The sequence below is a fragment of the Martes martes genome (genome assembly GCF_963455335.1).
Source record: "Martes martes genome assembly, chromosome: 4".
NCBI classification, from domain to species: Eukaryota; Metazoa; Chordata; class Mammalia; order Carnivora; family Mustelidae; genus Martes; species Martes martes.
The window spans coordinates 147835746-147862821 of NC_137891.1; the positions used below are offsets into that span (position 1 = coordinate 147835746).

The 27076-nt window shown below is 46.0% G+C and overlaps 1 protein-coding gene across 1 annotated transcript in view; it reads left to right on the forward strand.

The window, feature by feature from the left end:
• The window catches only part of USP24 (ubiquitin specific peptidase 24), a gene marked incomplete at its 5' end in the record, with an annotated part of 138189 nt that extends 111431 nt beyond the window's left edge, over positions 1 to 26758 (forward strand). The window contains 14 exons of the mRNA XM_080800089.1: positions 639 to 752; positions 5284 to 5380; positions 7695 to 7811; positions 8236 to 8328; positions 9964 to 10066; positions 11646 to 11767; positions 12656 to 12769; positions 14853 to 14918; positions 17058 to 17124; positions 18281 to 18359; positions 20298 to 20373; positions 20794 to 20880; positions 21647 to 21757; positions 23971 to 26758. Coding sequence (XP_080656215.1) covers positions 639 to 752; positions 5284 to 5380; positions 7695 to 7811; positions 8236 to 8328; positions 9964 to 10066; positions 11646 to 11767; positions 12656 to 12769; positions 14853 to 14918; positions 17058 to 17124; positions 18281 to 18359; positions 20298 to 20373; positions 20794 to 20880; positions 21647 to 21757; positions 23971 to 24033 — 1309 coding nt within the window. The 3' untranslated portion in view covers positions 24034 to 26758. The remainder of the gene's footprint in view (positions 1 to 638; positions 753 to 5283; positions 5381 to 7694; positions 7812 to 8235; positions 8329 to 9963; positions 10067 to 11645; positions 11768 to 12655; positions 12770 to 14852; positions 14919 to 17057; positions 17125 to 18280; positions 18360 to 20297; positions 20374 to 20793; positions 20881 to 21646; positions 21758 to 23970) is intronic.
• Between the last annotated feature and the right edge of the window lie 318 nt (positions 26759 to 27076).

The following is a 27076-nucleotide window of genomic DNA, read 5'->3' on the forward strand; positions in this document are numbered from 1 at the left end:
ATTGGAAAAGAAGACATCATATGTTCCTTTCTCTTTCAACGTCTGGCATAGGACTAAGGAAATGTCATTACTTCTGTTGTGAAATTGGCTCATGCCAATGTCTATGCATTGCAGACTATTTTCATCTTGGTTATATTTACCATTTGGGGGCATGAGAGAATGGAAGGGGTGTTATGGGAAGTCCCGGGTAGTATAGTCATGACACCTCTTTGTCTGCCCAGATGTTTTTATTCCATGAGGTAGGATATTAATGATTGTAACAATGAAGTATAAAAATGTTGATGTAGTACCTATTCTGAAAGTGGGCATTTTACACTTGTAACTTAGTTAAACAACACAAAATGCCACAGTCAGGCAGTTTCCCCAATTGCAGTTGTTTGAAGAAGATGGGGAAGATAAAAGTTAAAGTCTAAGACTTGAGCTTCTTCACACTCTTTTGTGGGGAGGTGAGGCAGGAGAAGGGAAAGAACGCAGAGCCCTGGCTTGTGGGGCCCGCGGATCCATGTTAGTCAGTGGCCATCAGGTGTTCAGCTTACCCTGTACCCCACCTCCCTGGAACAAGTTAAACCACGGTGACACTCCACAGGCTTATTCGCTGGGGCCGTGCTCCTTACGTGTCTGTCTTTGCTTTTTTAAAGGGTCGATACTGAAGAATGGATTGCCACTATTGAAGCATTACTTTCCAAAAGTTTTGATGCTTGTCAGTGGCTAGTCGAATATTTTATTAGTTCTGAAGGGCGAGAATTAATAAAGTAAGTGTCAAGATCTTTTAATTAATTAAAAGAAATCTCTATCTCTTCCGGTGACTTAGAGCTGCTGTTTCTTGTAATTGTTTTTATTTCTGTTTGAAATTACATTTCGGATTGGAGTCAGTTTTGAACTGTTTTCTCGAGAAGTGTGAGGAAATTTTTCAGGTCACTCTAAAATCATTCTTTCGAAAACCTTCTCCTTTGGATTATAAGCGTTCAGTGCATGCGAGGAGAGCATGTGTACTCATAACCACGGGCTCACAGGCAAGCATGGCCTGAACTCCTGCTGCGGCACAAGAGATTCCCGAACATGTGTCCCCTCCCTCAGGGACTCACACTCCAATGGCAGGGAGGGGAGGTTAACGATCCTCCGTTACTACACAGCACAATATTGTCTCTGTTTGGATTCTGGCAAAAAATAGTATTTTTCTAAAACTATTGAAAAATATTATTTTTCAAAAACTTACTGATACTGTAATACCTATGGTAGTAAATTTACCTACATACCTATAATAAAAAATAATTTGCTTTTTCTGGCAAAAAGTCAAGATGCTCAGTCACTATGGATGTTTACACCCTACTCCCAGTCATCCTTGTCAGGTTGGCCACTCTCGTCCTTGACGAGTTCAGCATTCGTGTAGGGGCACCCATGATCTCAGTGTCCTTTGTCCCCAGTAGGCTTCTCCTTCACCCTCCCCCCGCTCTACCTCCTCCCCCCTCTCGCCTGCCATGCCAGCACACCCCACCTCCAGTTAAGGACCTTGCCTCAGACTTCATGGAGAAGGTATGAGTCACAGATGAGCAGACCTCTAGGCCTGGTGCACCAGAGCCTGTTCTCATCTCTTTTCCTCCTGTTACTCTGGAGGAAGTGTCCTCTCTCCTCAAAAGGAATCTCTACATGAGCAAACCCTTTATCAGCTGTCATTCCTGCATCTTTATCTTGTAGCATTTTCTATCAAGTACTTCCATCAGCTGCAGATACGCTCTGGTATCTCTCAACTTGGACAGCAGGGAAGTCAGAAATACAGGCCACTTCCACAGGGAGCTCACAGTTTGGTTCCACGTTAGAGCTAATCGAAACTCTTGGTCCCATGTTCCTCTCATCTCTAGGACTGAGCTCCAGACACTCATTTGCCTACTTTAACTCTCCATTTCTTTTTCTAATCTACCTCATAACAGCAACAAAAGTGTTTTGTTTTGTTTTGTTTTTTAACAAACTGGATCACATTACTTCTCTGCTTGAAAACTCTTCAGTGGATCCCTGTCACACTTCTAATAAAATCCACAATCTCTACCATAACCAACAAGGCCTTGAATATGGTCTTGTTTCACTTTCCTCACATGGGCTTGTTGATATTTTAAACACACTAAGCTTTGTTTTCTTGCCTAAAGACCCTTGTACCTTTACTCCCTCTATCTGGAACATTCTCCCAGCCAATCCTTCATATAGTAAGCCCTTCCTTACCCTTCAGATGTCAGAGAGGCTGTCCCCTCCTGACAATCTCTAAAGCCAGTCTGCGCAGTTGGTCTGCTGTGCTGTTTGCCTGTCCCCTCACTAAAGACTGGCTTCTTGAGGGCAGAAGCTAAGTCTGCTTGGTTTTCCTTTTGTACACAAAGAGCCTGGCACATAGTAAGCACTCAAACGTTTGTGTATGAGTGTGTATCGTATCATGTGTATCTCTTTATCATTCATAAAGAGAGCAAGCTACATGTCTGTGAATTGTTCTGTGTGCCTGTCCCTTAAGAGTTTGCATCAGAAGGCAACCTTTCCCCCATTTTTCCAGTGTAATTCCAGTCTCTTTCCAATAGTGGGAAGTAGGGCAAATACTTAGTTTATTCCCTTATAACAACTAGACTTGCCTTTAAGTATCTCCAGAGGAACTTGGTGACTCCTTTGGGACTATGTTTGGTTTCTTAGCGTTCCTCATGGTTAAGAATCCCAATGAATTACCAATTATATTTTTATCTCTTAATCACCATCAGTTTGTCATCATCATCTTGATTTTATATTTTATAATTTTATAATTAATTACTTTTTTACAATTTTTAAGATAGCTTAGGTTATCATTATTACTACTGAAGTAACAATGTGAAGGGAGTGCTATCTCTTGGATTAGAGCTTCTCAGTGTAGTCCTTTTTTTAGGCAATGCTTAAATGTAACCATAATTGTAAAAATTTGAATTAGTACTAAGTATTGCTTGAAAAGTTATCTGAAGAAATTAAAATTACTGAGCAAAAAATATCTTACATCTTTTAAAAAGTTTTTATTGTGAAAGAGGTTTAAACATACAGCCAAGAAGCCAGAATGAGAACCCGGTTCTCTACCTCTTCCCAGGTCAGGTTACCAACCTTTGCCCATCTTGTTGCCCCTCCCAATGCCCACCACTTACTCAGAGGCCTGCTTTTTTTTTTTTCTCCTCAAATATTTTACTTTTTTTTTTAATGCTTTTGCACCATTTTTTAAAAAGATTTTATTTATATATTTGACAGAGATCACAAGTAGGCAGAGAGGCAGGCAGAGAGAGGAGGAAGCGGGCTCTCTGCTCAGCTCGATCCCAGGACCCTGGGATCATGACCTGAGCCGAAGGCAGAGGCTTTAATCCACTGAGCCACCCAGGCGCCCCTACTTTTTTTTTTTTAAAGATTTATTTCTTTGAGAGAGAGAGAGCACGTGTGTGCGTGAGAGTCAGGGGTTGGGGGGCAACAGAGGGAGAGGGGGAGCGAGAATCCCAAGCAGATTCCCCCCACTGAGTGCAGAGCTTACCATGGGGCTCAGTCCCATGACCCTGAGATCATGACCTGAGCCAAAATCAAGAGTTGGATGCTCAGTCAACTGAGTCACCTGGGTGCCCCTTTTCCTCTCAAGTATTGTAAAGTAAGTCTCAGACATCATATAATTTCACTATAAATCTTCCTGCATATATCTCTAAAGGTAGTTTTTTTTTTTAACTAAGCACTCTACCATGATCACACTAAACAAAAATATTTCTTTCATATCATCCTAAACCCAGTCCATATTCAGATTTCTGCAGGTATCTCAAAAAAGTTCACTTTAGCACTGTGTATGTACACATCAGGATCCAGACAAGCTCCACGTGTAGCATTGTTTATATATGTCTCTTAAGACTTCTGTAATCTGTAATTGTTCCTTTCCTCCACTACCTCCTTTTTTGTCATGCCATTTTTTTGAGGGGCAGATTGGTCATTTGCCATGTAGAGCTCCCCACAATCTGGAATTGTCTGCATTCCCATAGTGCCTCGGAGTGTCTGTGATAGGAAATGTAGAGCAGCCCCTGGAGATAGTCTGTGAAAGAATTGTACCTGAATCAAGCCTCTAGAGCAAATATTACAGGCACATTTGTTATCTCTACCTTTCTTATAGTTGCCCCTAGAGTCTTAGGGAATTTTGAACATAGCCTCGCCAGTCTGGTGCAAATTGGGTCGCTAATCGGTAGCATTAGTGGTTATGGGGACTGAGCAGCAAGCAGAGTGATCTCAGCTCCACTCTCCGCGTACTCGGGAGAGGGCAGGAAGGAAATGCCAGTGCTGCCCTCAAAGGGGAACCAGCATGGCTTGCTGCTGGCATCTGGAGGACATGGTCATCAGAACTCTGCTGTATTTAAATCTTTCATGCAGAATAATGAGAACTTTCTGTCAAGAAATGGGCAAAAAGTGAGGTGGGTTTTCACTTTGCTGATAACAGTGTGGGTATCAGGTCCAAGTGAGCATAGGAAGTGGACAAGAAAGGCTGACTGTGGAGAAGGCTCTGGGGGCACTCCCACCCCACACGCCCCAGAGCAGCACTTCTGCCTGACCACACCCCTCTGCATAGGGGGCACCTCCCCCACCACTCTGCTCCCCTCCCCTCCCCCATGGCTCCTCTCCCAGTGACTCCTCTCCCTGCTGGGCGGGTGTGTAAAGGATTGCAGTAGTTTATGTGCAGTGCTGGAGATCATGGAAGCACCTGATCAGCCTTGACTGCTGTGGTCATCACCGTCATAGATGAAGAAAGGAGGAAAGTGGGACCTCTTGGGCTGCAAATGGTTGGGTAAGGTTTAGGCCTGGGGAGGGAGAGCAAAGGGAAAGGGTAGAAATACTGGTGCATGGGTAGAGTAGGAAGGGCTCACTTGACTGCAAGCTTTAGTATCTTACTCTGAGAAATTCAGAGGGAAGGTAGGGTTCCCCTGGGAGAGACACAGAGTGAACAGAATTTGTTACATTTTAGGTTCTTTGCTTTCATCTCTCTTTTACATCCATTTATCTGGTTACCCCCATTAGATTTATACAGATGCTCATTTTAAGAGAAAGGGGAAAATCTGTTTTTCAGGGTCCCAGGGTCTGGATTTTCCTGTTTGGCCTTCTCCCTCCATCATAGTAGCCTGTGAGTGTGTCCCGAAGCTCTCAGGAAGCTTGACTCAAAGTCTTGGAGGGATTTTGTGTCTTGAATAGTAGGTGGGCCTGGTCGTGGGAGGCTGGTTTATAGAAATCCATTTTGCTTTCTCAGCGTGCATCTTTTCTGTCTCTTTATTTTAGGATTTTCTTGCTGGAGTGCAGTGTGAGAGAAGTGCGAGTTGCTGTGGCCACCATTCTGGAGAAAACCCTAGACAGTGCCTTGTTTTATCAGGATAAGGTCGGTCTCATTTCTTGGATGTTATTTATATATTCTGTTCCTACCAAGTGTTCTGAATTGCATATAATATAGTAAGAGAGAGCACCTAGGATAATTTTGCCACCCAGAACGCACCTCCCGTGGACTGCCTTTCTGATAAATGCCAGGGTAGAAGGCACGTTGTCCTTGCCGCCTCCTATCCCAGGAGTCAGGATAGGCTAGGAAGTTAGGTGTGCTCTGGTCTGCTTCAGGATTTTCTAGAGCACTGCTTTTTCAGAGTCTTCTATAAAGAGTCTGTGTTAGATTTCACTGAACTGAGATTAACCTGAGTCTAGAGACTCTGGGCTAGCCCAGTAGGCATTTTGAGCCTCACTTGGCTTTGTCTCTTTGCTACTAAGCTATTTGCATGATACAGATCCATCAATTGGCAGCCAAACCAAATAGTGCCGTCCATCCAGGAGCAGCCGCCAAGATAGTTTCTTCATCGACCTCTATTACTCCCTAGGCTTTGTTCCTGTTCTTCTGGATTTCTTCTTCCTAATTCTATTTTCTGCAGTTTATTTTCTGATTCACAGTTCCACACGTGTGAAAACAAACCATGGTATTTATTACTATCCTCAATCCCCTGAAATTTAAGTCTTAGGGAAATAAATGACATATACTGTAAGTCTGATTATTCAATCTGTTATTAAGTCCTAACAATATAGCACTTCTTCCCAAGTTTGCTGTTTCAAACAGCTGACACTACATGGAAAACTTTGAAAAATGTTATTTGCAGATCTGATTGGCTCCTTGTAGACCTTGGCTGGAAGCAGTGTGTCTCAGTGAACTAAATGCAAATTCTAGGAATTGCTTCAGATCTAGGTGTTACTCTGCTGTTCAACCTTGAGCAAGCCCGTAAAAAAAGATGCTAACCCAGTTACAGTAGCCGGCACCGTCAGCATTGCCCAACCCAGCAGTCACTGTTAGACCAGACAGCCACAGGAGCTTTGCTCAGCCCAGAGTGAACAAGGAGGTCAAATACGCCCTTTAGAGAGGACCTAGAAGAAGACGGTGTCTCGATTCCAGGAATTGTAAAGATGCTGACGTTTGGTCTAAGGCACTGGTTTTCAGTCAGCTTAAACAGTAGGACCATTTTTCAAACTTCAGCTTACCTGGATGCAGAATATATAAAATTGGTCATTGGGAGCCACTTAGGACAGTTCGGATACCATTGCTCTGAAAAATCCCCACGGAGCTTTTCTAAAATATTTAACATAAGGACCTCTAACTGTCCTCCTTCCTCCCACGTGCCAACCCATACAGAGGATAAAAGCAGAATTAGTGCAGTCTCCCTAGAGATGGGGTCAGGCTATGGCATAGTAGTCCACCAACCTCTAGAGGCAAGAGCACAGGTGGTAGGAAGGGAAGGGAGTGGTGGAGGACAGAAGCATATGAGCCATTGCCTCAGTGGATTCTGTCTGCTCTCCAGCTGATGTATTTTATGTCTGTTTTCCCCCCATCATGGAAATGGTGCCTCTGGCCACCCACTTTATATTGTAAAGTACTTTGAAAATGAGGTGCTATATAAACGTGGGTTTTACTGTATTTATAATGAGTGTGGCAGGATGGATGGGACTGTTTCAGAAGCCTGTGAACACCATCTTCAGGGGAGATGGACTAACCAGAGTAGTAAGCTGGTCTTATTTCTCCCGTCACAGATGAATTTCTAGGGACTTGTCCAAAACCAGTTGGGGTGGGAGGGAAAGAAGAGGCACTGTGATAACCAAAATGGTTTCTAAACAAATAAAATGTTTTTCAAAGCTTTCCATGAGGCGTCAGCGGGCTTTCAAGTAAGTTCACGGTTGAGTTGATATTACCGTTGTCATTCTGTCAGGCTGTTGCTCTCCATTTGCTCCATTGGCTTGATTTCTGGCCCCTATGCCTGTGTCTGTGTTTTTTATTCTTTGCATCTGTGATTATGTGAAGAAGTAGCGTAGCGGAGGGAGGGGTTCAGAAGTGTTTCCTCTAAACCCCCTGCTTTCTTTTAAGACACAGAAATTGGCTCTACAGAAAGTATGACCATTAGCCAGAGAGTCTGCCCTTGAGGCTGAAATCTAGAAAACAAGACTAGGCTATCCTCTTAACTGTTTCTACAGTACCAATCTTTCCCTGGAAGATAAAAGCGATGATTCTGTTTTTGCTCTCCAAAGCATAAATCCATCTGATCTGAGACTGGATTGTATCAATCAGACTTGACTTTTGTTCTTACGGTGATTTACTTCCAATTAACCCTGTTACAAATGCCTGCCTTACATTCTTTTTCTTTACATGATTTCATCTTTCTTCTAACCAGTTAAAAAGCCTTCATCAGTTACTGGAGGTACTACTTGCTCTGTTGGATAAAGATGTCCCAGAAAACTGTAAAAACTGTGCTCAGTACTTTTTCCTATTCAACACTTTTGTACAAAAGGTAAGTGATTTTTCTCTAGTAACTTTTCCTAATATAGCAGATTTCTAGTCTAAAGGAATTTTTTATGCATTGAAAAAATTTGTACTGTTCAGTACTGGATTTAAAGATGTGGTCATATGAGGGTTTCTTCTGAAAAATCTTAATTTGTGGGTGTTGTGCCTTGCCAGAGTTCTGGAATGGTAGCTGTAGTTACCGCAGGCAGAGGGAGGCTGCACAGAGCTGGGGCCTCAGTGCGTGTGTGGCACCTGCTGTGAAGCAGTGTGAGGCTGTTGAAACTCCAGAATTTTAACACATACTTTCTGTATGTAAATTACAGCATTTAAAAACTTACTGACCCCTTAAAATTTCTCATTTAACTGTGTTTTTAATACAAATTTTTGTCTGGATAGATCTGTAACTTGTCCTTGTCGATATCTTGTGACAGCAAGGTATCCGTGCTGGGGATCTTCTTCTGAGGCATTCCGCTCTGCGACACATGACCAGCTTCCTCCTCGGGGCCAACCGGCAGAACAATCAGGTAGCGCCGCTGCTCCGTGGCCCTGTGCGATGGCCACGGTTTTGTTGCCTCGTTGTTTCTCTTTGTGCCAGTGAGTATACTTCATCCCCTAAGAGTCCAGGTGCCAGTGCTACGTGGCTGTTAAAGTTCTTCGGACTTCGGTTGTTTTTACAGCCTCCTGGTCGAAGTTAGTCTGATGATACCACAGAAATGACTGTTGAGACTATCAGTCAAAAAGTGTCCAGGGAGGAAAGATGGACTCTGAGCAGGGGGTTGCACAGGACTTTGGGAAAGAGAGGCACAGGGGCCTCCACCTGCCCTTGGGGGGTGCAGGCAGTGCCGTTCTAGCGGAGGCGGCTGGTGTGGGGGAGCTGGTAACGGGGCAGGACAGGCCACGAGGCAGAGCGGTGCAGCCTGCTGGGGCCTGTCGCACACACAGCACCACAGCCAGAGCACAAGAGGGAAGTTGTCTGTGGCCGTGGGGCTAGCTGCATCCCAGGATGGCTCTCCGGCGTAGAGTTCCTATGCTGGCATGTTTCCCCCATCACTTTCTGTCTTCTTTTTGTGAACAGAAGTGTGAACAGGGTGATTGAACTGTGAACAGAGTGACAGTGCACTGATGGCCACGTGGCCTACGGAGCCCCTTAGGCACCAGCCACACTGGTTACTTTATGCACGTGCCTGCTAATAGTTCAGTAAGATAAGCATTTGCCTCCCGGTTCCTAAGCAAGCATCAGAACTCAGAGAAGTGAAGTGACTTGTGTCAGGTCACATAGCTGAAGTGTTGTGGAGCAGGGACTCAGACCCAGCTCTGCTTTCCCCTCTCTGTAAGGCATAGCATGGGCCTGTGTTCCTTTCTCAACGAGGGGACACAGTCTTGCTGCCCAGAACTCCCCTCAGCCTCCTGTCATGCTGCCTGTTGCCCTCTCCAGCGTTACCAAGTGCTGACACCACAGCACGCTCTCTGTGCTGGTAGGAGGTTGCAGTTCACAGTGTCTTTGTTCACTGCATGCTCTTTCTGCTCTGGGACTCTGGTGACACTGGTGGTTGATTTACCTTCATAAAGGTAAAACAATATGGAGTATATAACACTATTAATGCCATTAAATCTTATTTGATCATAATTTAAATAAGATTTAATGGCATTAGTAGTGTTATATACTCCATATTGTTTTACCTTTATGAAGCACACGTAATGTGGAAAAGATTTTCACTTTTCATGTTTCATTGGGTCCTCACAGCCAAGAAGTAGCAGGTAGGTCATCTCTGCCGGTGCCTGGAGAGGTCAGGTGCTGTTACCCACATCTACCTGGCATGGTGACTAGCACAGGGGGGCCCGGGCACCAGCTCCCCAGCCTCCTGGGGTTTTCTTGTCATACTGCAGTGCAGCAGTTACGCAGCACATCAGAAGCATTCAGTACCTAGATTGAATACAGAAATGGAAGTATTTTAGAACACAAGTTAATATGTCTGCAGGAAAAGAACACTGTAGCTAGCTTAAAATCCATGAGTTTCTTCTATTTTGATCTCTTCTACTATCAGACATTGAGAAAGAATCATGGCTCAAAATAGCATGTGCCAACCCATCCCTCCCCTTCCTTTTCATATTATTTCTAACCAAAACATTAATGTCCAGTCTATTTTCTCTGTTGACAGATTCGTCGGTGGAGTTCAGCACAAGCACGAGAATTTGGGAATCTTCATAATACAGTGGCATTACTGGTTTTGCATTCAGATGTCTCTTCCCAAAGGAACGTTGGTGAGCTTTCACATGTCATTATCCAGCAGAAAAATGAAGACAATCAATATGTCAATATGTCAGTAACGCATGGAGTCTAATAACGTTAGCAGTTAAATGAATATTACTTCCCATTTGGCTATTTGATATTTAAGGAATACTCAAAATTTTTTGTTTTAATGCATTAATGATTAATTTGCATTAATTAAATGTAAAATTTAATGCACTTAAATTTCACTCTATTAGTTCATCGCAAGAGAAAGATCATTTATTTGGTGGGGTGAGGTATACAAGTATTAAAAAAAACACTCTGGGATTAGAGGCTGATTTAGAGTTCATTCATCACCGTACCTGGCACAGCTAATCTAGTGGGGGAAAATAGCCAAGTGTGGATTGGAGTCTCCTAGCAATGTGAACTTGACCAAGCCACCTGACCTTCCTGATCCTCAGTACGAAATGGAAATATCAAAAACATAATTCCCCAGGTGTAATGAAGATTAATCAGATAAAATATTCAAGTACTTTGTAAAGCTAAAGAGGATTCAGATGTAGCTTATGTCATTGAAACGTGTTTGAAAGCAAGATGTAGTTGGTGCCTTTCCTGTTTTGTCCCCCAGAGCCAGCAGCTCAGTCCTTATTTCGTGCAGCCAAGACATGTTACCTCTCTGCTTATCCAGTGTCCTAATCTATGAGGGTAGCACGTTTTTTTACTGTTCCAAGGCCTTGTCAGAACAGCAACAGCAATAACAGTAACAATACAACAGGCAGCTGGGAAGTATCCAGAGTTTTCTGTGTGCTGTGCCTTGCCATGGAGCTCTGGTCCTGTGAGCTGTGGTCCCCCTCCACAGACGGGGAAGCCAGAGCACAGCCAGGCTCATGGCCCGCACAGGCCACAGCCGGCCAGCGGCACAGGCCGCAGTGTGTGAGGCAGGCCTCTGAACGCCAGCAGCTGTGGCAGCTGTGCATGGGGCGTGACTGGGAAGATGTCCGAGAAATCCCAGAGCACTGCTTTGCTCTGGAAATGTGTCGTCACTCTCTAAGGGCTTGGGAGCCTTCAGGCTGTGAGGCAGTATGCGTCCTTCACTCTGACTCCTGAGCCTGAAAAGACAAGGCTGCCTACCTAACTCGTGAGTGCAGCCAGGTTTGTGAAAGGAAGAGTCCGAGTCCTTGTTTGCTAGCACGGGAGGTGGCTCACCCCCTCCCTGTGGGTCAGTTCTGCTTAGCATGGGTGGTGGTGGCTGGTCTGTGAGAGCAGTTGTTGGAGCAGCGGGTGTCTCGTCCAGCATCTCTTCACAGGCGTTTGGGCATTTTCTTTCATACACTATATTTCATACACTATATATACTTTTTCTTCTTTGAAAGATTTAGACCTTGGGAGGTCTAAATTGTCATGCTGACAACTCTGACGTACCCTGTGAGAAGTGGGTACACGTTTCCTCCTGTCTGCGTGCCCAGCTTTCCCCACTAGGCTGTGAGGGAACAGGCTCTAAGTACCAAGCCGCCCTGTATGTGCATCTCGAGAGAACCACTTCACTTGTAGGTCTCTCTCTCTTGAAATAATACCATCTGAGACAGGCTTGGTTTCTTTGGTCTCCTAAAGCTCCTGGAATGTTTAAACAACGGCCGCCCATTAGCGTCGCCCCCTCCAGCCCTCTGCTGCCCCTCCACGAGGAAGTAGAGGCCTTGTTGTTCCTGTCTGAAGGGAAGCCTTACCTGTTAGAGGTATGTACTTGGTCTTCTGGAGCCTTTCTCTTTTTCTTCTCACTACTGTATACCTGAGGAGAAATGCCCCTTGTAATAGTTCGTGTGTCACTCTGATGTTAAGAGAAGAAATGAGTCTTTCAAATTAATTTTTCTTCCTGGGTATATGTCAGAAAGAAATGAGCAGCTGAATAGAATTTTTATTAATCCTTTCTGCAAGCAGGGATCGGACCTCCGGGTCCAGCCCAGCTAATTTCCCCTCCAGGTCTCAGGAGGTGAATGACACTTTGGCAATCATAGATACTCAGTTTATTATCAGAGGAGTTTGTTCCCCATCTTTGTGTGTGTCTCTGGTCCCGGAATACCACAGCTCTGGAGCACACATGTTTTGTAAACCTCAGGAGTGTGGGAGTGGGCTGCTCACAGCCCTCCGTCACACCACACAGACGCGGCCCGTCTGCGGCATGAGTCCCCTCCCCTTCTGCCCAGAGCTACCTGCTCTTGACAACTTAATCCTTCAGTTCCTCTTCCAAAATATGATTTACATGGATAAACCCATGAGCCATGTGTCACACTGGTTTTTTAATCATGTCGGTGCTATCTTATTAGCTTAACATAGTTTACTTTGCGATCTATCGGTGATTCTTTTCATGTCGTGCTGGGGGCATACATTTGGGGCATTTACCTTTGAAAATCGGATAAGAGTGACTCCTGGGGGGAAAAAAAGATGCACATTTGCAGGTTTTGTTCAGATGGACTTTGTCCCCTAGCAGTTAGTCAAAGAAAGCCTGTTTTGAAGAGATGTTGAAGATCTTAAGTCTGAGTACATTTCAGGTAAAATCAGAAACAACATGTAGACAATTAACTGTGACATAAGAAAGCTTGAGTCCTTTTATGCTCCCTCACTAGGTAATGTTTGCTTTGCGTGAGCTGACCGGCTCGCTCCTGGCACTCATCGAGATGGTGGTGTACTGCTGCTTCTGTAATGAGCATTTCTCCTTCACCATGCTGCACTTCATTAAGGTAGGACCGCGGAGAGGCTTGGGGAGGGCCGAGAGCCGGCCACTGAGATGCCAAGGAAGTGTTTTTGCTCCTAAGCAATCGGCTCCTTTTAATAACCTGTCGCTTTTCCTAATCATAAAAATAGTATAGGCTCATTTAAAAAAAATACAGAATGGAAAGATCTTCAAGTCTCACCATCATTAATAGTCACCATGAACATTCTCCTAGGTCTCCCTTTATTTCCTCTGCGTGCATTTTAACATGATTGGAATTTTCTGTCTCTGTGATTGTGTCTTTTTTCACTTGACATTCTAAGTATTTTCCCATATCATTAAGTGACCTCTGAGGATATGTCATCTTCTCATGTACCGTAACTTACTTAGCCATTCCCTTCCTAGTGAGGCACATTTGCACAGGGCTTAATTTTTAACCATTTAGAATATATTTTATAGTTAATGATATGCTGTGGTGACCATTATTTTGTAAAAAGGTTTTCCAATTTCAGGTTGTTCTCCTAGGTAACGTTTTAAAAATCGAAAGTAAGTGGGCGCCTGGGTGGCTCAGTGGGTTGAGGCCTCTGCCTTCGGCTCAGGTCATGATCTCAGGGTCTTGGGATCAAGCCCTGAGTCGGGCTGTCTGCTCAGCGGGGAGCCTGCTTCCTCCTCTCTCTGCCTGCCTCTCTGCCTACTTGTGATCTGTCAAATAAATTAAAAAAAAAAAAATCAAAAGTAGGTTTTTGTTACCATCTGAAATAGCGACAAAGTTCATCACAAAGCTTTGGTCAGTGTTATAATCACTCTTACATATGCTGCACTGAACACTGTTAAGGCATAGTACATATTTCCCTCACTCAATTCCCAAGTAGTCCTGTGATGTAAATAAGTGTCATCGTCACCACTGTTGAGAAAACCGAGGCTCAGAGTAAGTGACTCTTGCCCAGTGTCACACAGCTGATAAGTGGCAGAGTGGGAATTTGAACGTCAACAGTCTGGCTCCGGGGCTCTGCTCTGAACCATGTTGTTCACTGCCTTTCTAGGTATCACCAGAAGAACCTTTAAGCCTGTACATACTTATATTTGGTTTTTGTTTTTTTAATTTTTCATCCTTAATTTTGAGTTGCATGGATAATACCTGTCTGCGTATTTTTGTGTGTGTGAAAAATTAAAACACACAGATAAGGCCAAAGTCCACTTGGACCACCACCAACCCACCTTGTGCCCTGTCCGCCCTTCCCCGGGGATCAGTACTGTCACCTGGGTATGTGTCCTCGCAGGCCTCTCTCTGTGAATGTACTCCGTTTGTAGTCGTCCCTGCCCAGAGGGTCTCTGTCACGCCTTCATACCTGCCCTGGGGTTTGTCATAGTGACACATGTAGTGCGAACAGGCAGCGGCTGATCGGGGACTGTGTGTTCAGGGTCTTAGTAAAATGTGTCTGCCCTCAGCCTTTTCCCGTGCAGCCCCATATCAGAGGTGATTGAGTGTCTCTTCTTACCTTTCACAATTACATGACCTCAGGCGAGGTTCTCATCCATGAAGTGGCGGGGGGGAAGTATGACTTAACCTCACAGAGGGTAAAGATTCGGGGTGCCTCCTTTGTGACGGCCTTGGCCCCTCAGAAAGGCAATGTTGTAACACTGTGCCATCGCCCAGAGTCACACGAGGCCACTGAGTGCACAGCAGGTGCCTCTTATGAACCCTCACACTGTCCTGGGGCATCTTGGCAGAGTTCTATGTCATAAGCTGACTTGTCTTACATGCGTCTCTCCTAGCATGCTCACCGAGGAGCACGTGTCCTGGAAAACAAGAGTAGGACACATGTAAATGACACAAACAGATACCTGGGCCTGTTCACTGAAAAGCCTTTCCTTTCTGCCTTTCTTCCTCTCTCCTCCCTAATGTCATAGTCCAGGGTGACAGTGCTGCAGTGCTACAGTCCGTGGAGACTGCGTTAGTCCCAGGTTTAGCATTCAGGCAAACTGGGGCCCCATGAGGGCAAGTGATAGTGGTAGAAATAGAGCTTGAGGCCAGCCCTGTTGTGGTCCACTCTGGTGGGCTTGCCCCTGAAGACTCACTAGAATCTTTATGCTTTTAAAAAATATTTCAGAACCAGCTGGAAACAGCTCCGCCCCATGAGTTAAAGAATACATTCCAGCTGCTTCATGAGATACTGGTAAGTGAAAGATGTTCTGATCCTCTTGTGCTACTGATTAAATTTACTAGTTAGCACGTGTTTGCAAACAGAAAGGTGTGTGTCCTTGTATCATTTTGCACTCGCTTGGTCTGCACTTAGTGAGCCCTCTGTAGGACAGTCAGGTTTTGTCATTCCTGGCTGAGAGGCGAGAGGTAGGAGACCAGGAAGGGAGCTGGACAAGTCCAGGAGGGACAGTGCAGAGAACCAGGGTGCGTGGACAGCCTCACCTTGTGTGGGGGACCATGCTGCTCACAGACGTTGTCTCCTTTAAACCTCGTGATAACCGTCAGAGGAAAATTGCTGGCTCTACAGTTCATTCAAATCTAAGACACCATCGACTCTCTATGTGCTACTAAAAATACTGCTTCCAGGCCACGAAACCGGAATGCAATTGACTGTAGGATGCGTCCCAGTTTCAGAAGTATGAAAAGCAGGGGAGAATTCACTTGTAAGCAGTGAATTGCTTAGTGAAGTGGAGGGATTTGCCCAAGGCCACCGTCGAATTAAAGTGACAGAGCCAGGATTTGAGCCAAGCAGCTGGCCCCAGAGCCCAGGCTGGCCACCAGAGCTGGTGTACAGACACTATAAGTAAGTAGGTGGCATGACCAGGAGAAGAGGGAATTGATGAGGGCTTGGGGAAAAAAGCCTAGACCAGATCACGAAAGGCTGCTGGTACCCAGAGTGTGTGGGCTTTTACCCATAGGCCCATGGTTGCACACGGGTGACCAGGTTCTGCCTGTATGCCTGTTTTATTTGACCCAAAGTTTTGTAATTTCTGGCTTCTGGCGTATCTTGAGAAACCAGGTAGTGTAATGAATTGGCCCCATTTCCCACCTGCCCCACTCACCTCGACCAGTTAGCTCTCGCTACCCTCTGATCAGGCACGTGCTGCCCAGTCCCCCTCTGTCCTCGCTGCTCGATACCATCATACTAACCCACTGTGTTCGTTTCTTGTCTTCCTGGCCTCTGTAGACATTTCATTTTGCAACCTTTGCAAAATGATGAGCGCTATAGGCAGATCTTAACAGGAAAGTGACATGACTTGACTTAGGTTAGAAAGCTTCTGCTGGCACTTGTTTGGAAGGCCTGACTGAAGAAGGAAGCCAGGTTGGAACTGAAAGACCACAGAGTTGTGTGTGGCAGTAAACTGGAAATCACAAGGCCTGTACTGAGGAGACACAGGGCAGAGGCGGCAAGGGACAGGTCTCCATGTGTTTGGGAAAGAGAAACAGTAGACTTTGGTGACTGGGTGAGCTGATGAGCACCTGGCCCAGGGCTCTCTAAACAGAGCAAGAGTCCTGGGCACAGGGTGGGCATTTAATAAACACTTCCGAACAAGGAAAGACATCACTCACTGATGGCATTTATAAAAAGCCTGTCTCTCTGGTCCTTTACCTCCTATTTGGTCCTAGTACTTTCACAAAATATAGAAGATCGTTGCTCCTCTGGAGAAGGACTGCACATTGTTCATCTGCTCAGCAGCAAACCACTGAGCTTACTGCCCTGTGCACAGGTCAGTGCCAGGCACCAGAAGTCCAGCCATGAGCAGGACACAGTTCCAGCCCCGTGTGGCATGGCGTAAACCTTCTGGCAGTGTGGAGAGCCTGTATCATAGCAAAACTCCAACAGGGTTTCAGTAAACAGTTCAGACCCTAAACCTCTTGTCCTTGGAATCATGAAATACATATCCTTGTAGCCCACTGTAGCTTCTGTGGATAACTGTAGAGGTAAGAACACAGAGATAGGAAATGAATGGGTCTTCAACTATTACTTGATCATTTTTCATCTGTAGTTTAAAATTTAAGGAGCACCTGGCTGGTTCAATCAGTAGAACATGTGACTCTTGATCTTGGGGTCGAGAGTTTGAGTCCCATGTTGGGGTATAGATTATACTTAAACAACATACAATAATAAAATAAAATTTAAGATGCTGTTGAGATATATGCCAGTGACATGTTGTTGTTCGTTTGTATTGGGTTTTGTTAAGTTAGGAACTAAATTTGTTAAGTTAGGAACTAAATTAATCTCTTGAACGGAATCATTTTTAAAAGGTACCTGTGAGTGGCCTCATGAAAGTTCCTTCATTCATTTACCAATCTTTGTCTCCTTCCATCACAGGTTATTGAAGATCCCATACAAGTGGAGCGAGTCAAATTTGTATTTGAGACAGAAAATGGATTATTAGGCAAGTAGCCTGGCCTTCCTGAGAAATGTCTGTAGCAGACCCACAGCCAGAGAGCCTGTTCTGGCCGGCCTCTTCCCGGACCAGTCCCCCACAGCGCTAGTCAGCAAGGGCTCCAGGAGAGGCCTGTTGGGGCCGTGGGCTCCCGCATTCTGGTCAGGAGACGTGAAGTCAAAGGATCTTACCAGCTGGACAGCTGTCTCCTTGAGTCAGCAAGGTGCAGCCGGGGCTCCTATTTCTGGGTCGGCTAAGAGTCAGGGGTGCTGTTACTGTTTTCAATAAGCTAAAGGCTACTTTCTGAGGCCAGAAATCTTTCAATCCGCTCTGCAGCCTTCGGGGAGAGAAAAACCTCAGGCTCAGGATGGTAAAATAGGTAAAAAAGCTCATAAAATAGGATTGTTTTTGTTGTTTTACCTGTGGTATGAATGCATCCAAATTTCTCTTATCACTCATAAAAGCTTTTTGCAGTTTTCTTTCTTAGAAGGCTAAAGTGGCTTTAATGAGCTGTTTCTTAGAAAAAGTGTGATTAGAAATCGTCCTCTCCAACACCCACCACCCTGCCAGTATTGCCAATTAATCTGAGTCATTCTAGAATTTGCTCTGTGGCAAGAGATTGAAGACCTCCTCTTATTGCAGCAAAGAAATGCGAGCTACAAAGTTGTGTAGCTGCAACATTGCAGGCCTCCAGGTGGCACCTGGCTTCTCCAGACTTCCAGACCAAACGCTCCACAAGAGCCCACATCAAGGACTATTTATTCTTATATCCACAGAGCACAGAGCAGGAAGCATTTGTTGAACCAAACTAATATCGTAAATTTCCATTTATCAAACTGAAAGTGTTGTGGCCGCTCTTTTGTCAGGAGCATGGAAAAGTTTGGAGGTCTCTGAGTAATCAGCAGTGGAGGTTTGAGCTCCTTTTGGTTCTTTTAGAAGGCAAACTTCCACTGCCACGTACGTTTCTGGAATACCATTGAAAGCAGTGTCTGTGCCCACTAGAATTTGGGGGAATCCCATTGAGGCCACACCGCCATGCTTTTAGTTGAGTGCCCTCTCTGCTGCTCAAGCCAGCTGGTTGTGAATGTTCAGGATAAGCGGCATTACTGGGACACACTTTCCACGTCGTGCTTTTTTGTCACAATTCCCTCTTCTCTTTGCTCAGCGCTGATGCACCACAGCAACCACGTGGACAGCAGTCGCTGCTACCAGTGTGTCAAATTTCTCGTAACTCTTGCTCAAAAGTAAGTATTGACTCTAATTGCAGGGGAAGAAATGGTGTCTTTAGTTACCAGGGAAAAAATCTCCCTTGGTTAGTTCCTAGAGAGCCTGACTCAGAGCATGCTTGCTTGGATGGTTTAGAAGGCTGTTCACAAGATCTCGAAGAGATGTGAGGAGGGGTGTCAGAGGAGCCGCAGATCTTATGGAATCCAAGAAAAGAGCCACACCAGCAGGCCTTAGGTGGGAAAGGCAGGAAGCAAGGCAGATTCGGGGACCTTCACAGCAAGAGTCCCTGAACTTTCGCTTGAGATAGCTTCCAGCAATGTAACTTCACTACCAACTCCATCACTTTCAAAACAGTCTCTCAAGAGACAGAATCGTGTTATAGCTACTCAGACTCAGGAACCCAGGCACTTTACGAACTACATTGCCTTCCTCTCATTTAATCACAGAGACAGCTCTGTGAGGTTAAACTCTGTCAGTCCCACGACTTAGGTGGTGTGAGCGCCGTGCCTGCTGTCAGAGCTGGGACTTGAGCACAGGCTGATGGCCTTCGAGGCAGAGGTTCTTTTTGTATTTAATTGTGGCAAAATATACACAAAATAAGGTTTGTCACTTTAACCATCTTTAGGTGTACATGTCAGTTAAGTACCTTCACGTTATTGTGTAACCATCATACAATCCATCTCCAGAACTTCTTCATCTTCCCAGACTGAACCTCTGTCCCCACCCAACACTAAATGCCCACTCCTGTCCCCTATCCCGCCAGCAGCCACCCTTCTACTTTTTTATGAATTTGACGACTCCGGCTGCCTTCCATAAGTGGAGTCACACGGGGTTTGTCCATTTGTGCCTGGCTTATTTCACTTAGCCTGATGCGCTCGGGTTCATCCGTGTTCTAGCCTGTGCCAGAACTTCCTTTTTAAAGGCTGAATCCTGCCCCCTTGTACGGCTATACCACGTTTTGTTGGCGCATTTGTTAGTCGACAGCCGCTTGGAAAGTAGAGGTTCTCAGGGTTAGAAGGAGCCTTAGTGGCCTGCTGCCTCAACTCCCCTGTGGAGCACGCGGGGCCAGTGGGAGCAGAGTGACTGCGTGGCCGCTGCTGAGTCCCCACTCAGCCTTCCGTACAACTTCACTGATCTTGCTCCAGATTTTTCCTGATTCTTAATCATGGGGATTGCCATCCTTGGGTTTGTGCCAAAATAAGAAATCTGTTGAGCCCAAGCTGCTGTATGTGAGTGTCCTCAACAGATGAATTGAGAGCCTGGTCGAAGTAATGCATGAACGTGCATTTTCCGGATGATGTAGCGTTGTGGACACAGGTGGAGACCATCCTGCCGCAATGGTGGGTGCGTTTCTAGGCTTGATGTTGGCAGCGTGACAGCATAAGTACTTGCCTGAGTGGCATTTCCAAATCGTGATGGGGCCGCATGGTATGTCTGATGCGTGTCCTCCATCCCTCCATTCTGTACGCACATTATCGCCATCAGTACTGTTTTTGAATGTGAAGGACAACTTTCTGAATGGGCAAGTAAAAATGCTCCAGGACCACACTTTAAAGTTGTTCTTCCCCTAATACCATTCTTACCCAAGTCACAGAAATGTAAAGACCAATTTGATTCTTTCAAGAATTATTTCTCTTATTAAAAGGACTAACGTGGGGTTTGTTTTATTTTTTAGTTTCTATCTTCAAATTATGATAGAACTGAGTGGATGAGGTCTCCTAGATAAGATTTCTCACTACAAATTTAACCTTTTTCTGCTTTTTGAAGTTTACACGTGGGTTTACACATGGGAATGTATTCCAACCAAAACAAGTAAAAACTTCATAGACACCTGAACCTTAGTGGAAGTAGCATTTGTGTATCAAAATGAAAAGGTAGAACAATTGAAACAAGGATATTGACAAGGCAAGCATTTGGCTAATACAAATCCCACCCCGCCCCCACCCCACCGCCAGGTGCCCCGCTGCTAAGGACTACTTCAAGGAGAACTCCCACCACTGGAGCTGGGCCGTGCAGTGGCTGCAGAAGAAGGTAACTGCCCCTAGAGCTTTGCTGGCTGTCACCCGAGAAGCAGTTAAACCACCGTGATGTGTTTTAACCCGGGGTGCTGCTTGTCAGGGACAGTCTCTCCATCTGGAGACTGGCCTCAGAGTTATTTTCAGACTTCCAACCTTTTTCAGAACAGTTGATAACCTGTCTCTACGCATGAAGTTCATGTCTTAATATGGTGTCTGAACTTGATAGGTGAGAGAGCAGGGGTGATAATCTGAGACACAGTGGTTCACTGAACGCTTGAGAGCTGACGTAAGATCCTCCCATTGTGACAGAGGATCTGGGTGGATCTGTGTGTTGTGTTAGACGCGTTTTATATTTGAGTATCTAATGGTAGTAATTGTGCCTCACGTGGGCTTGTTTGTTGTCTCTGATGGCGTTTTTGACCTCCTATCTCAGATGTCAGAACATTACTGGACACCACAGAGTAATGTCTCTAATGAAACATCAACTGGAAAAACCTTTCAGCGAACAATTTCAGCTCAGGTGAGGCTTCTCTTTCTGTTTTGTGTGGCTTTAAATCCCACAGATAGGATTTTCAGTGCATTTCTCAGAAGCCACAGCCTCAGAGGTGAGAGGTGTAGGTTAAAAATGAGAAGGGGCTGGGGCACCTGGGTGGCTCAGTGGGTTAAGCATCTGCCTTCAGCTCAGGTCATGATGCCAGGGTACTGGGATCAAGTCCTGTGTCGGACTCCCTGCTCAGCAGTGAGTCTGCTTGTGCTTACTGTCTCTCTCTCGCTCGCTCGCTCTCTCTGACAAATAAGTAAAATCTTTAAAATAAAAAAATGAGAAGGGACAGAAGAGGCAAATTTTCTGTGAAGAGAAAGCATGTTGTTGGGCAGGTGGCAAACTGTGTGCCATAAGAAAAGCATTGTGGGGGGCGCCTGGGTGGCTCAGTGGGTTGAAGCCTCTGCCTTCGGCTCAGGTCATGATCCCAGCATCCTGGGATCGAGCCCCGCATCTGGCTCCCTGCTCAGCGGGGAGCCTGCTTCCTTCCCTCTATCTCTGCCTGCCTCTCTGCCTACTTGCGATCTCTGTCTGTCAAATAAATAAAATCTTAAAAAAAAAAAAAAAAGAAAAGAAAAGCATTGTGGGCTACAGAGGTTGAGGGGTGTGCTGGTGGCTGCCGGGTGAGTACCACCTGGAGGCTCCCGCCGCCTCCAAAGATCAAGTGGAGGGTCGTTGTCTTTGGTGGCACTGCTGCCACCGCACACCCCCTGACTTTTTCCTCTTGTGTTTCAATCTCTCACAGGACACGTTAGCCTATGCCACAGCTTTGCTGAATGAGAAAGAGCAGTCTGGAAGCAGTAACGGGTCAGAGAGCAGTCCTGCCAATGAGAACGGAGACAGACATTTACAACAGGTATAGCTGGGCCCACGTCCTCGTGGGAAAGGGCCCCACCTGCTCTGAAGTTTTCCAAAAACAATTTCCATAACCAAGGAGAAAAGGAGACACCAGTCCCCCACCCCCTCCACCTTGTGGTCTCTGTCCGGGGCTCACCAGCAGTGTGCTTCCAGAGTGGAACAGTGCTGCCGGGTAAAGTTACCACAGGGCTCTCACCTCAGTGTCTGGGGGACAGCGCCTCGAAGGTGGGCCTGATGAGCCTGGATGCAGCAGCATTCCTCCTGGCAGGTTCTCTTCATTTTGCCGGGATGCCACAAATCACCCCCTCCACCTTTGGCTCTCATCAGCCTTCCTGGAAACACAGACCTTTGAAGGGCCATTGAAATACACACTTGCGGGGGAGACAAAGAATACCTTTAAGCTTGTTTATATATATTTTTTCAGTACTGCTCCGTCTAGTGGAAAAAGGAATGAGATATATCCATAGCACACACTGGTGAAGCGGGCATGACCGTGATGGCGTGTGCCATGAGGGCGGCCTTCTCTGGAGTTCACCACAGTGCTTGGCACAGAGACCTCATTAAATGAATCTTGTTGATGTCGTGTGTGCCTTTTTTAACTTTTTAGATCCTCCCAACCACCCCATGAGGTCCCTGTCACCTTGACTTTCCAGAAGGGACGCAGAGGCGCAGCACTGTGATGCGGTTTAACCCAAGGTGCCGCTCAGCAGCTTACCTTCTCACGTACTTTGTTTGCGAACGTAACGGCTATAGGACAGGAGCTCCTGCAGCTGCCAGACTCAGTCCATGTGAGCGTGGGTGCACACGCGTGTGTACACACACACAAACACACACATCCTGATCCCCTCCCTGTCTATACAACACCTCCCACAGCATTTGGACACACTGTTCTCCCCCATCCTTTAAAAAAAAAAACTCGTCTTCCCTCATCCCCTGCCTTCTTTCCCCTTCTTCAAAGCCAGACTTGTCCAAAGAATTGTCCAGACTTGCAGTTTCTTCCCTCTCATTCTTCCTTCAACCCCTTCCCGGCTGGCTCCCTGCCCTGTGGCTGGCTCAGCTGTCGGGGTGACAAGTAGGCTTCTCAGGCCTTATGGTAGTGGAGCACTCAGCAGAATCCGAGCCTGATGGCCACTCCTCCCTTCTAGAAACACTCTTTCCCGGGGCTTCCACGGCACCTCACTCTCCCAGCTTTCCTCCAACCCCCCTGGCCGTTCTTTCTCCATCTCCACCAACTTGATTCTTACGGGTGCCACTTAAGACAGCTCAGCTCCGCTCCTCAAAGACAGCTCGCACCCACCATGCCCGATGCCTCCATCCACTCCCACCGGAGCGGGCCTCTGCCCGTGTCCTTGTCATCAGTGGCATCCTGTGCCCCGGACACACTGCAGTCCATTCACGGTCCTGCCAGGCCGACCATTTAAATCTCTCTGGGGCATCTGTTCCATTGTCTTAAGCACCTTGGTGTCCTGGGGCTTTTGAGAAGCCCCTGCCTCGCTCTTGCTTCCCTCTACTTCATCTGCTTAAACCTTCTATGGCTTTCCATTGCTGTCAGGGTAAAGGCCAGAATCTTCACGGTCTTGCTTGATGGGGCCCCTGCCCACCTCTGCCCCCTTCATTTTCTGACTTCTGGACACCAGTGGCCTTCTTGTAGTTTATCAAATGCCCTTTTTTCCTTCCACCCTGGGCCTCCCCCATCCCCCCCACCCCCACCCCCACCCCCACCCCGCATCGATCTCCCACTGGCCTTTACCTGTCCTTTCGCAGAGAGTCCCTGTTCCTTCCCCACCCCCACCACCAGCTGGATCAGTCCCAGGACACGTGGCAGGCATTCAGAACTTTATTAGCGTGTAAACCAAACACCACACAGCTGGTGATAGAGGCAGAATTCAGGAGTGACCCAGAGTCATCTCCAGCAGCCGCTCTGTCATGATGTTCCCCCCGAGTTCTCACAAGCACTGCACCCTTGTTGCCTGGTAGCCCAGTCACCTGAGGCAGGTCACTGGGTGCCTTCGGTGACTGGGAGAACATGGAAATCAGAGTTTGCATAATCGGGAACTCTCAGGTATAAGGTCCTAGAGCTCTGTTTTATTACCCTTCAATAAGTCTTCTGTTGTTAAATGTACTTGTTTACCGAACACAGGTCAGCGGGCATGGAGAAGCTTTTCTCTAACTTTACTGTGCATGAAGTGAACCTCCTTCTCTTTCTCAAAGGGTTCAGAGTCCCCCATGATGATCGGTGAGTTGAGAAGTGACCTTGACGACGTGGATCCCTAAAGGAACAAACACGCCCAGCATACAGTGAGGAGTCACAGCTCGGTTCCCGGGTGCTCAGCGCTGTTCTGAAATCAGATTCTCACCCTTGAGCCCTTTAGAAGAGCCTGCAGCTTGGACTAGGGAGCCCGCCGTGATCCCAGAGGAGTGTGGGTTTTTAAAGAAGGCACTCTTGGCCCCTGGAGAAGGTTCAGGAGCTGTTTGGCCGTAGAAGAACTCCTGCCTCCGGATCAGCGGCCCCGGGGCCCGGTTCACACGGGGATTCACATTTCTGTGGAGATTCTAGGAAATAAAGCCGGTGGCAGACTTTTTTGTTATACGAACATACAAGAATGAATGGGGTAAAGCTGTTGCTTTCTCTATGATGCTACAAAAGAAATTCCTTTCGTTTTTATATTTAAAAAAAAAAAAGCAAGCTGCCTTTAGATATGTGGGGGCAAATTTTTAATCTTGCAGTAACATTGACTAGGAATATCCAATTTAAAATGATTTAAAATGATGTAAAGATAGGTGATAAAATTCCTTTTCATTGTAAAATAGTAGTTAAAGAACTCCGTTTACACAGACCTTTGTATTTAATATGTCTCCCTATTTGTATAGAATTTCAGACGGGTCAGGATGAGAGCCCTGGGCATAAAGTTGGATCTTGATGAAATGTTACCAGGATCAAAAATTGGGAAATTTATTATGCTCTTTAACATACATTTCTGATATAATTGAGGTTGAAAAGAGCAATAAAAAAAAAAAAAAGTCCTCCAGAAATACAAGGTGCATTCTTCGACATCAGTCACTAAAGAAGTTACGGAATTTTTCCCCAAATTTGGAAAACAGCAAAATAAAAAGCACTTTAAATTATAATCTTACTGAGTTTGACTTCATAAAATCATCTTTTTAATGCTTGGAGACATATTGAATAAACTGTAGTGTTAAATCATGTGATCCGCAATCATTTGCTTTTGCTTAAAATATAATTACTAAAACCCTTGGTACTGTTTGTATATGAGGTTAAATATTTCAGTTGAGAATCGCTGCTCTGTGAGTTGTAATTTTAATGCGGAGAAGGAACTTGACACTTTGTTTCTCAACATGACTAATGAACACCAAAAGAGACAAGATTTGTTTTCCCAGAAATAACCAGAAAGTAATTGAACAACTGTCCATTTTGTTGGTATTTCCCAAGTATAGTCACCATCCACGTACTTCAAATTAGATACCAGCTTCCCTTTCTCCAGAGGGGACACAGGATATGCCAATGGATTTCATGTATTTTGTACATTTTGTATTTTGAGTTTCTACACCCATTTTCCCCCTATTTTGCCTTTAGTTACATGTTCTGCCTTGTTTCCAACTCCCCGTGATGGAACTAAGGAAGCTTAGGAAGTGCCAGGTTGCCCCTGTCAGTTAGATTTGCCAAGTCAAAGAGGCGTGGCCAGCCCCAAAGTGCCTTTTTGGTGGCTTCCGCGTTGTGTGGACACGCGACAGGACAGACAGCTTTCGCTGCTGTGCACTCCAGCCCCAGTCCCTTCGCTGCTAAACGTGAGGTAACTGTGCAGCCAAACCACAGTTTGTACGTGTGTCTGCAGCCCCCGCAGCCTAGCGATGGCCTTTGTCAAGGACACCGTGCAGACAGGGCGGCGTTTAAGAGCAGAACTGCGCCCTCAGAGAATTGGTCAAAAGGAGTTGGCAAATTGTACATGGTTCTGCTGTTCTTGGAATTTCAAATGTGATGTTTTAAAATTGATTTTGAGTTCCTCAGTACTCCCATGTCCTCCTGTTTTCCCTAGCACCCCCCCCCCCGCCCAGTCTTCTCTCCACCCCCATCCTCACAGAACGATTGTGTAGGACATGACCTTGAAATGCCAGTGATGATCTGTGTTGGGATATCATCGCTGGCAGCTGCACTCTCAGGAGCCCAAATTCAGGAGTGAAATTGCCACTTCTAGTCCCTTATTTCCTATGGAAACAACGCCTCCCACCACCCCCGGCACCTGCCGTCCTCACTGTAAGGCTCCATCAGGATCACCCGTCACTGCTGTGCATCATACGCTCTGGTTAAGTTTGATTGTGTTGTTGCTGCAATGACCATCACCTCCTCTTTGCCAGGAACCACTTGATTTCCAGCGGCTGCAGACTACAGCTAACCTGCTGATGACTTTTTTTTAATGTACAACAAAGTGACAATTACGACAGGCTTACCTTGGAAGAGTTGTCATTTTTACTGCCAATTTTTTGGACAAAGATGTTTTTATAAATCTTTCAAAATGGTCTGCACATCGAATAGGAATTGCACAACTAACTCAATGCTGTGTGTTCTCAAGACGCTCCCTTCGCGAGGCCCACCACAGGGTGCTGCGTCTGCCCCTCGGAGGCATCTGGGAAGGAAAACAAACGAGCAGCCCAGCGGGTATCTTGCACATGACTTCTCCTGGAGTACTCACACGGTCACTGGCAACTAGAAGAAACGGTAGGACCCAGAGCATCGTGTCCTCGGACTTCCCCTGTCTTGCCCCACCCTCCCTGCTAACATTGAGATGTGTGCAGTTACCTTTTGAGCTTGGAACAAGCAGACTGGAATTTTCCTCTGCTACCTCTTATGTACAAAATCTTGTTTATAAAATTTCAAAAGGAAGTAGATAAACTAGGGGAGAATCTTAATCCTAAATTTGGTTCATGAGTGGCAGAGTTCTTAGCTTCTAAGGGTATAAAATAAATTTTTCAAAAATCTAGAGTTGGAGTCCAGCTGACCTTCTTCTCTACAGTGTGGGGAGGGGCACCGTGGGCCCGCGGCCTGGTGCGAAATGGCTCTGGGGTAGCTTTTGGAACTTGGCGCCAATGATGGGAGTCAGGTCCCTCTTTAATAATCAGGGGTGTTGGGTTTTCTAAGCCTTTTGTGGTTCTTTTGGATAAGGATGCCAAGCCCAGGCTGCTGGCCTACAGACATCTCCCCATAGCTCTGAGGTCTCCCAAGGGGTACCCGTGTGAATCACGTCCCTGGTCAAGCCAGGCTTCCTGTGGGCTCATAGGTCTCAGTCTTGCTCCTAATGTC